General features: G+C 52.6%; 1 protein-coding gene across 1 annotated transcript in view; it reads left to right on the forward strand.

Moving 5' to 3' along the window:
- CATSPER1 (cation channel sperm associated 1) overlaps positions 1-11,035 on the forward strand; it is a 22,434-nt gene that overhangs the window by 6,530 nt on the left and 4,869 nt on the right. The window contains exons 3-7 of the mRNA XM_015568967.1: positions 7,414-7,727; positions 7,955-8,120; positions 9,168-9,380; positions 10,554-10,667; positions 10,830-10,989. Coding sequence (XP_015424453.1) covers positions 7,414-7,727; positions 7,955-8,120; positions 9,168-9,380; positions 10,554-10,667; positions 10,830-10,989 — 967 coding nt within the window. The remainder of the gene's footprint in view (positions 1-7,413; positions 7,728-7,954; positions 8,121-9,167; positions 9,381-10,553; positions 10,668-10,829; positions 10,990-11,035) is intronic.

Below are 11,035 nucleotides of genomic sequence, written 5' to 3' on the forward strand. Positions count from 1 at the left end.
AGCTGCCCTCCCCATGGCTGGGTTGAGCCCTCCGCCAGTTTCCAGGCAGGTGGGCCCGGGCTGCAGCGAGGAGCTGCGCTGCCGGCCTCCCCGAGCCCCTGCTTTTCCTCACAGGGGCCAGGGGTCCCCACACCGTCTGTCTTCCAGGCTCCACTCTCACCACAGACCTAAGCTGCTCCCAGACTCCCAGAACCAAGAGTTCTTGGGTTGGGCTTTTTGTTTTGTTTTGTTTTGTTTTTTTTAATAAAAATATCTCTCAAATGTGTTCGTTAGATGGCAGTCATTGAAAGCCAGATTCCCCACATTGGCGGAGGCAGGTGCCCAAGGGTAGCTGTGGTCACCAGGAGGATCCGCACCCGCCTCGGGCTCCTCCCCTGCTCTTCCCAGAGGCTCACCCTTGATTGACTGAGCCTCCGCAGCCCACTCATTTCCTTTGAGAAAATGTAAATCATTTTCATTCAATTCAGCGACATCTATTGAGCATCATCTCGAACAAACAGGGACGCAGGTGAACAAGGCAGCTAGAGCCCTTCTCCTTATGGGGCTCCTGGGGAGACGCTGAAACTGGAGCAGACAGTTACCTAAGAGAAAGGACTGCGGGGAGCGGGGGTGTTAAAGCCACACAGCAGCTCCTTGGGCAGAGTGGAGTCCAGAGGAGGATTTTTCCAGGTAGGGAGGTGCTGAACTCAGAGTTTCACCTCCTCTTTTTGAGTCGCCGACTTTACCACTGGCCTTCCTTCCCACAAGGAGAGACAATCCTGACGTAAATGAGGACCATTCCCTGCCCCTGATGTCCTTTAGTATAGCAAGGCGTTCCGCACCTTCAAATGACACCTCTCTTAAAACTAGCAGAGAATCAGGACTTTTTCTGTTACTTTCTTTTCTACTTTACAATGGACAGTTACATGGATGTATCTGGACAAGTAAGCATAGCTAACATGGTCTACTATGTGCCAGCCACTGTTTAAAGGAGATATATATATATATATATATATAACTAGAGGCCCAGTGCATGAAATTCATGCACTGGCAGAGGGTCCCTCACCCTGGCCTGTGCCCTCTCACAGACCAAGAGCCTCAGCAGATGTCCGACTGCTGCAGAGGCCGGAGAGGCTACCACCACTGCCACTGCGCTTGCCAACCGTGAGCCCACCGATGCATGATTGGGGCTGGGGAGGGATGTGGGAGGTTGGCCAGCCAGAGAGGGACCATAGGAGGGCTCCAGGGCATGTCCAACCCATCTCACTCAGCTCAGATTGGCTGGACCCCAGCAGCAAGCTAACCTACTGGTCAGAACATCTGCTCCCTGGTGGTCAGTGCATGTCATAGCGAGTAGTTGAGCGGCCTTAGCATATTACACTTTGATTGGTTGAATGGCCAACTGGATGAATGGACACTTAGCATATTAGGCTTTTATTATATAGGATGAGATAGGTACCATTTCATGGGTGAGGGAACTGAGACTTGGAAAGGTTATGTGACACTCAGGGTCACACTCAGGGATAGAGCGTCAGCCTGTGGACGAAAGGGTCCCGGGCTCAATTCTAGTCAAGGGCACGTACCTCAGTTGCAGGGTCCTCCCTGACCCTCCGGCACATGGGCTCCTTTATAAACCTGCCCCCTTTCAGCGAGAGCATGACTCTGGACTCAGAAAAATCTGGATGCAGGGACTCACTGGGAACAGCCGGCACTGGGAGACGGTTTCTCCTTTGACGCAGGAGCAAGGACAGACCCTAAGTAAGCGCCGAGTTGAATGTTAGCCCTCAGTGGCTGAGCAAGTGGCCCCTGGGACACGTTGGTCCAAACATCTCCAGCTTCAGCCACATCCCGGGGGAAGAGGCTCTAGCCCCTGGGACCCCAATGCTCGGCAAAGAGGCTCCTTCCATCGACACACATGATGCTGCTCACTCTGTGCCCACCCTACAGGGTTCCAGAGCTTTGGCAGCAGGTGAAATGTGGTCCCTGCCTGGAGGAGCTCACGCTAGCCTCTGGGCAGATGTAAAAGTAGCAGCCGGGGTGAGGGCTCGATGGAGGCCGTTGCCTCCATAGGTGCTTTGAAGCCCCAACTCTGGCTCTGCTACTTGCTGGTTACAGGACTTTGGTCTTAGTTTTTGAGCCTCACCTTGCGCGCCTTTGAAATGAACCATTTCCCTGGTGGGGAACGAACAGTGTTTGACACGAGGCGCCCAGCACAGTGCCTGGCACACGGAAATGTTTCCACAGCTCTGATGTTGTCAGGGTTCCTCCAGGACTGACACCCTCCACATTGTAGACGCTACTGGCAGGCACATCAGTTCTAAAAGTTTCCCAGCAGGTGGAAGAAAGCATTTTGAAGTAAGGGCGTCTTTTCTCGCTTTGCCCAAAGGCATTGTGCGGGCAAGCAGCAGTCTCAATGTTGATGGTCATCGAAGGATGTGCAGTGAGGTGGGAGCAGAGAGGAGGATGGGGGTATCTGAAGAGGCTCCCTGGAGGAAGGATATCCGAGCTGAGAACAGGGACGGGGAGGGTACGCCAGACAGAAGCACTGACATCAGGTTGTGAACGGCCTTGAACGTCATGCTTAGAACTTCGGGTTGTTCGGCATGGGACACTGGAGTAAACGGAATGGCCAGAGATGACCAGCAGGGACAGAGATGTCCGGCTGTCCCCAGGCAGAGGGGGTCACCATCAGCCCATCTGTAGCCCATCCCTGACTCAGCAGCACCCGAGGTAGGGACCTCGGTTGGAGACGAGGGGAAGTCCCTGAGTTTGCAGGAGAAAGGCCTTTAATAAAGTGCAAACGCTGCGGGGAGGAGGCACATTGACAAGAGCAGTGGCACCAGCTAATGTTTACTGAGCACTGCTATGTGCTAGCTGCTTTTCTGTGTGCTTTATGTATTTTAACTTCATTCTTACAACTGGTGAGATAAGTGTTATTCCTGTACCTCTTTCACAGGAGGGGAAACTGAGGTACAAAATAGGTGAAGTGCCCAGGCTTACCCAGCTGGGAGGAGCCGCGCCAGGACAGAGGCAGAACAGAGCGCTGGGGCTCCCAAGCCCCAGTTTCCACCACTGGGATATATTGTCTCGCCCGCTCTCACACACCCAGCAATCCCTGCAGGCTCATTATTAAAGAGCCTTCTTAGATAAGCCCCCTGGGCTTGAGTGGGAGGGAGGAAGGCAGGGCACAGAGAGAGGAAGGTGGCAATCTGCCAACACAGTTGGGCAGCTTCCCAGGAGAAGCTAGTGGAGTGGAAAGGGGACTGGAGAGCAAGAGGACAGGAACAGCCTCCTCCACCCCCATTCCAATTTCATGGGGTTTTCACAACACTGGCCGGGCACTGGAGTCACAGTCCGATACCCCATTACAAATGGGGGGCTGAGTTCCAGAGAGGGGGTGTGGCTTCCAGGAGTGGCCTAGAGCCAGGCCAGAGGCAGGAGTGAGGACATTCCCATGCACTGGAGCCACAAGAGGCAAGATCCTGGGTCCTCTATCCCACCTGTGTCTCCAGCTCTGTCTCGGTACTGGCACCCCATTCACCCCAATTCTTGGTGCCTCTCCAGTGCTTCCCTCACCCTTTCCCCGGCGTCACCGTGTCCTATACCTTCCGAATAACTGACATCTGCCACCTCTCTTTCCCCACAACGTCTGCCTTAGTCCAAGCCATCGGTTTCTCCTCTGGTTACATCAGCAGCCTCCTAACTGACCTACTGCCTCAGGCTCCCCACACAGACCCAGTCTCCTCTCCGTGTGCAGAGCGACCCTGCTTGAAGCCACCTGATCCTCTCACTCCCTTGTTGAAACACTGCCCTCCCTTCCCAGGCCCACAGGGCCCATCCTAGCCTGACCCCCCCCCCAAAAAAAAATAACCTTTCAGCTGCACCTCCATTGTCCCCCAGCCACACTGGGTTACCCACCATTTTCCTGAAAGCTGAATTTTATCAGCCAGTGGTTGAACACAATGAAATTACATGAAACGTTAAATGAAAGGTTATGTAAATGAAATTATGTAAACTGACCATTAAATCAATTATAGCAACAACAAAGGTAATACATGCTCATAATTCATTACTTTCTAATTAGCTTACTCGATTTTACTATTATTTATATCTTAAGCATATCTATATCTATTGTCTGTATCTGGTGCAAATCTTGTGGAACGGTGTGCTACTTACACACATCTCATACAGACAGCGTTCAGTGGCCTTACACTGGCAACGTGCAATCAGCCATGATGGGAGTAGCTACACTACAGATCATCAAACACTGCAAATCAGAGATTGACCTATTGTTTTGTTGTTCACCTAGACCAGGGATCAACAAACTACAAGCCAAATCCGGCCCACCACCAGTTTTTAATAAAGATTTATTGGAACACAGCCACACTCATTCATTTGCTTATTGTTCTGAGGCATTTTGTACTAAAATAGCAGAGCTGAGCAGGTGCAGTGAAGGCTGTCTGGCCCCCAAAGCCTAAAATGTTTACTATTTGGCCCTTCAGGGGAAGCTGGCACACTCTCAGGGAGCTACGCATACACCTGGAATAGGAGTGACAGAAACTGGAGGATCTGGTGAAAGCTGGAGGAGCCTTGGGCCCAGCTGCTGCCCCCCGCCAACAGGGTGAGCTAGCAAGTTAGCGTCTCCGTGAGTGAGCTGCAACTGCTCCTGGCGGCCCTGCGCCCACCTTCCTAGCGGAAAAGGATACAAATCCTGTTTCATGCCCACTCTCCAAATCTTGCACAAAATGTCACCTGTGGCCCTCGCTAAGTCAGGACCGCAGGGAAGAGAATTCTGGGAAACATAGTTTCAGTTTAGCTACAAGGACACTGTGCAAATTCCCTGCAGCTCCAGGTGTTAACTTGAATATTAGACCCATGGAGACCCACTAGCATCCGAGACCGTTAGAGGTTAAAGCCCACAGTCCGGAGGCCCTCAGACTTGTGCTGTGGTTATTTCCCAGAATTCACTGGGAGATGAGTACTCAGTAGCTAGCTGGCAGAATCCTCCCCAAGTGGAAATCCCTGGAATTGTCCTCCCACTCCTGCCAAGTTACAAACCAAAAGCAATACCAGAACCTTGTAGAAACTGCAGAGGTGAGTGCCTCCATCCAGAATGGGAGCCATGCAAGGGTAGCGATTCCAGCCACATACCCTTGTAACTCACCTTTTTGCAGGCGAAAAAGGAAACTTGACGATGTGCTGAGGCCAATCACAGCCACAATTCTCGGTTTGATGTCTTTCTGGAGAAAATCAGTATAAACCCCCGCGCCTGGTGTGCGGCTATTGAGCTCACGTTTTCTCTTACAGGCCCATGAGTATGGGAAGTTACGCTCCGTTTGCATTTACATGTCTTCACCGCCTTGCCCCGGGTTTTGAAACTCTTCCGCACACTGCAAGGTCCAGAGTCATGACCGTCTTAACCACACAGAGAACACGGTGCTGATACATTCCATTGGTGCCATGATGCTAACTGAACTCTGTGAGCAGGAAACGGCAAGCATCGTAGGTGCCTTAGGCAGATGTGTGCCAAAGTCAGAGATGAACGCTGTGGAAGTTCAAGGGCCTGCCATATCAGGAAAGCTTCTAGGGGACCAGATTCTTGGGAATGTCAGATATCTTCCTTTGTTTTTTTTAAATTGTTATTGTTTCAGAGAGGAAGGGAGAGGAAAAGAGAGAAATAGAAACATCAATGATGAGAGAGGATCATCGATCAGCTGCCTCCTGCACACCCCACACTGGGGATCAAACCCGCAACCCGGGGCACGTGCCCTGACTGGGAATTGAACCGTGACCTCCTGGTTCATGGGTCGATGCTCAACCACTGAGCCATGCTAGCTGGGCTGTCAGATATCTTCTAATGTGAGAGACAAGATCCTGTCCCCTATGCCATACACCATAAATAGGAGCAATGCGTGGTATGTCTTTTGGGTTTTGGAGCCAACATATGTCACCGTTAGACAGGGTGCTTTGACTCATTTACTAGGTAGCATATAAATCTGACTATGTTAGCTCTGGGTCTAAAAAAAAGGCTCTTCAACAGTCCAAGCTGTGATACAAGCTGCCCTACACTTGGGCATTCTGCCTGGTAGATCCACGTGCCTGACTTAGGTGTCAGCCAAAGATGCCATGTGGTGCCTCTGGCAAGTCCCAAGGGGAGTATCACAGCTATGACCCGGGGAGTCGTGGCCTTGCTAGCCTCTGCCAACGATCCTTCTACATTCCGGGAAGCAGCTTCGGGCTTGTGACTGAACCTTGATAAGGACCGAATGCCTGATTGATGGACACCAAGTGATTATCGGACCCAAATGTTCCTCATGAACGAGTGTCCTCTGAGCCACGGAATCGTGAGCTTGGATTTGCACAGTTGCATCTCACTGGAAACTGGAGTGGTGTATGCATTGCGGGGCCCAAGCACAATGAACCACCAAAGCGGGTGCTGGGAGTCCCCATGGCGTTTGTTTCTATGGCTTCACCTCCTCTCCCTTAGCTTACACTCAATAGCTCCAAGGGGAAGAGGCCAAAGGACAGGCCTGACTTATGGAAGGCTGTGCACAGTAAGCCAGCGCCAGCCAGAGCGGACAGCTTCTGTGGACAGCCTATTTCGAGGGGTCCCTGAAAGATGGTGGTGAAGGAAAGAAAAATCCTCCCCGTGGGCAGAATCTCAGGCAGCACACGTGTCACCCACTTGGTGCGGAAGGAAGGGTGGCCTGTGGTGCCGACTGATAGGAACTCATGAGCAACATCTAATGGGCTGGCGATTTGCAGAGACTTGGAGAGAACACAGCTGGGAGCTTGATGCCGTGATCATCTAGGAGAGAGGCCTGTGGCTTCTTAGAATGTAGCACGGAAGACATCCATGTCCCGTGTAAATGCCCATCAGGAAGCAATCGGCGGAGGAGTCCTTACTGGATAAGATGGCCCAGCCTATAGATCCGATCAGCCTCTTTCCCCAAGAAAATTGGTGCTTTCTCTGTGAACCCACGGGAAGGGCAAAACCCCCAAGGTTTCTGTATGTGATAGGAGGCTTCTCTGCTCTTTGTCCAGCTATGCCATTGACCTGATGGCTCACGTTGGACCATTCCCTTCCCTTTTCTTGACCTTGGTTTCCTAATTTTACAATGAAGGGTTTAGACACAACGATCTCTGATTCTGAACTATATAGCCCAGCAGGAGGCATTTGAAAATGAGGCCTGGGAGGGGGCCTGCTGGTGACATCATAGAGGGGAGAATTCTGTGAGAAGAGTCTGGCTTTCCTGGAAACCCCATTGACACAGGTTAGGTGAGAAGGACAAGCCAGGTAGGATCCTGCTAGGCCTATGTCTTGAGCTCTTCTTGTTCAAGGGTTCCCAGCATAGTCATTGATTAACCTTCGATGGCAGCAAAGGCTCAAAACGAGACAGACACCAGTGACTTGGATGTGCCCGCTCACCCCAGATCATCAACCACGCACCACAGACCAGGTCATAGTGGAGCCCATCGCCATCGTAGGCCCCATGGTCACCATCGCCATGGTGTGTCCCATCATCATGGTGGATCTCACCTCGACTCCCCTGACAGTGCCTTCTCCCGCCACTCCCCCAACCCCTCCACCACCTTTGCCTCGACTGGGTCTCATGGTACTGTCATCTCCCACCATACCCATGAGAAGGTACCCATTCGTGATGAGCACCACCGTGGTAGCAGGAGACATCATGGTAGGCCCCCCGACTTTAGTGAGTTTCGCCGTCATGGTGGGCTCCATCACGAAGGTGAGCCTTCCCATTCTAAAGACGGTGCGTCCTCCGAGCTAGGTGGGTCCCATCACTCTTCTGTTTACGACCACAGCAAGCGCTATCATCATGTAACCCACTACCACAGAAGGCCTCTTCATCATGGAGAGAGCTCTTCCCACCATGGCATATCTCGCGACCCCAGTGAGCACCACCGCGGCCACTACAGTGACCACCACCATGGCCACCGTGGCCATCCTGGTGAGCACCACCGCAGAGAGCACCCCCATGGGGAGTACCCTCGTGTCAGCTCCAGAGACTTGCACACGGGCCTCAGCGTGGCCAGAGTCAGCTCACTCTTTCAACCTACCACGGCACACAAGCAGAGCACGGCCGTTAGCTTGACGCATTCCCTCAGTGCCGTTCGCTCACGTGCCTCCAAGAGCTCCAGCAGAATCCATCCTCTGGAATCCTTATCTAGAATCTCAGAAAGCTGGCCTGAAGATGAGCCAGTTCAGATGCAAAAAAGTGAGTCTTTGCCCACCCCTGCCCCCACCACCACTCCCGTTCCAACTCCCACTGCCTGGCCCAGGTTGCAGATCTAACTCAGGCCCTGCACCAGCCTTGCACAGATCATGAGGTTTGACTCTCGCCTGGAAGGAACTTTTCATTGGCTATTCACTCAACCGACTGTTCATCAGCCAATCAGGCACCTCTTCAGGCCGTCGGTGGTTTGTTCACTCAGTCACTGCTTTCTTCATCTGCACGTTTACTTGTCCAACATTTCCTCTTATCTAATATGGGCACCTGGACTACTTGGGCTCCAAGGCTGGGGGTGGTTACAACCAACCAACCCAGATCATCCAGTGATGGAGGCCTATCCTTCATGTCAGAACATTTGTGGATTCTATTTGTCCATATTTCCCACACTAAGCCATGAGCTTCTTGAGGTCAGAGTCTGGGGAGCGGTGCCTGAATGAGGGCCATTTGAGGGCAGGGGGGACCTTGGCTGTTAATGCACAACCCCCCCGCCCAAACTTGGCCCCTAGTAGCTCAGCAAACATGGCAACAGCCCCACAGACAAGCAGAGTGGAGTGAATGTCTAATGGAGGGGGTAAGGAAAGTAGCCGAGAGAAGATGTTCCAGCAGAATCTTAAAGGGAAAGGGAGAATCTACCAAGAGGATGGGGTGGCGTGGAGGTTCAGTCTTCCACACGTAAGTTGCCATGTGAGTAAAGAAAGGCATGGGGGTGTGGGAACATGAGCCCTCAAAGCATGTTCCAGCAGACCCCAAATCCCCCACAGGCTGGCCCCTACCATGGGAGGAGTTGGGCCTGCGGCCCGGTATCAGTTCATAGAGGCCCCTTCGTGAGTGGAAGGCAGGCAAGCAGGCGGGCATGAGGAACCCCAGCCCAGCTAACAGGGGGCCTGGCATCCCCGAGCCCCTCCTCACAGACTTGACTTTCTGGCCCCTTTACAGCCAGCAAAACCTCGCGGGCCCACAAGAAGGCGTACAGTGAGAACTTCTGCAGTAAGCTGTTCGGAAATTTTTGCTCCCTTTTGTACGGCCTCCGGAGAATGCTCAATGCCCTGACCCAGTCCCTGTTCTTCGACGCCTTCATCTTCATCGTTGTCTGCCTCAACATCATCATACTTGTGGCCCAGACCTTCGCTAAGGTTGAGGTCCGGGGTGGTAAGACCCGGGGAACCCCGTTCATGTGGAGAAGGGTATTGACGATGTTTCAGACCTGCTGTTGGCCTGGCCCAGTGCCCACTGATTTTATTTATTTTTTTAAACACTTTTTTTAAAATTTATTTTTATTTTTTTTTAAATATATTTTATTCCAAAACCGGTTTGGCTCAGTGGATAGAGCGTCGGCCTGCAGATTCAAGGGTCCCGGGTTCGATTCTGGTCAAGGGCATATACCTTGGTTGGGGCACATACCCAGTGGGGAGTGTGCAGGAGGCAGCTGATCGATGTCTCTCTCTCATCGATGTTTCTGACTCTTTATCCCTCTCCCTTTCTCTCTGTAAGAAATCAATAAAATATATATATATTTTAAAATATATTTTATTGATTTTTTACAGAGAGGAAGAGAGAGAGACAGAGAGTTAGAAACATCAATGATGAGAGAGAAACATCGATCAGCTGCCTCCTGCACATCTCCCACTGGGGATGGTGCCCGCAACCCAGGTACATGCCCTTGACCGGAATCGAACCTGGGACCCTTCAGTCCACAGGCCAACGCTCTAGCCACAGAGTCAAACCAGCCAGGGCTGCCCACTGATTTTATATAAATTAGTGAAGAGGCTCAGAGAGAGAGAGAGAGAGCTGAGGTCAGCTAGGCAGCCGGGGGCAGAAAGGCCAGCTAACCCGGAGGGTGTGCTGTTTGTGGCTATGACCACTAGAGGGCGTATTTGCTCTAAATATGCTTTGCTGGGCAGCGTGGTGGGGACCCAGGTGGGCTGGAAGGGCCAGAAGACTCTGAGGAGAGTCAGGAGGGGTGAGAGTGGAAAACCTAGGAAGGCAGCCCTTAAAACCCCGGGGAGCAGGGTGAAGGAAAGGGCAAAAACTAGAGAGAGAAGTAGAATGGCTGAGGTTACTTGCATGGTCACTGGGTTGGCTCCATTTTAAGCATTTTACTGTGTTAAATGCCTTTCATGCTCATGAAAAGTATCGGGCAGGCTGTTGTTATCGCCATTTTACAGACAGGAAAACTGAGGCACAGAGCAGCTAACACACACAGCTATGGGGGCCGAGTCAGGCTCTCCCTAAACGGCCGTGTGTAAGGTTCCCGTGGGGAGGAGGAGGGAGGGGCCAGGGCCGCTGGTGATGAGCCTGAGCGAGCCCCTGGCCTCCCCGCAGCATGGTACTTCATGGCCTTTGACTCCATCTTCCTCTCCATCTACGTGGTGGAAGCTTTGCTCAAGATCATTAGTATGGGCCTCGACTATTTTTATGATTCCTGGAACATTCTGGGTGTGTAGAAATGGGGTGTGTGTGTGTGTGTGTGTGCCACTGAACTGCCTAGGAGAGGCTGCAAACAAAGGGCCGGGCCGGGGGTGGCGGTGGGGCGGGCTGTGGGTCTGGGCTAGGGCCCTGGGCAGGAGCCTGTGACACTCAGGCACCCTGTGCCTTCAGACTTCTTCATCGTGGCCACGGCCGTGCTGGAGTTCACACTCGTGCAGTTCAACTCCCGCTCCTTGCAGCGCACCGTCTACAACCCCAACTTCTTCCGGATCTTCAAGGTCTTCAGGAGCCTGCGGGCCCTGAGGGCCGTTCGAGTGCTGAAGAGGCTCAGGTGAGCTGGGCCACAGCTGCCCTCCCTGGGAGAGGGGACAGAGGCC

This window comes from Myotis davidii, unplaced genomic scaffold (assembly GCF_000327345.1).
Source record: "Myotis davidii unplaced genomic scaffold, ASM32734v1 scaffold425, whole genome shotgun sequence".
Taxonomy (NCBI): Eukaryota; Metazoa; Chordata; class Mammalia; order Chiroptera; family Vespertilionidae; genus Myotis; species Myotis davidii.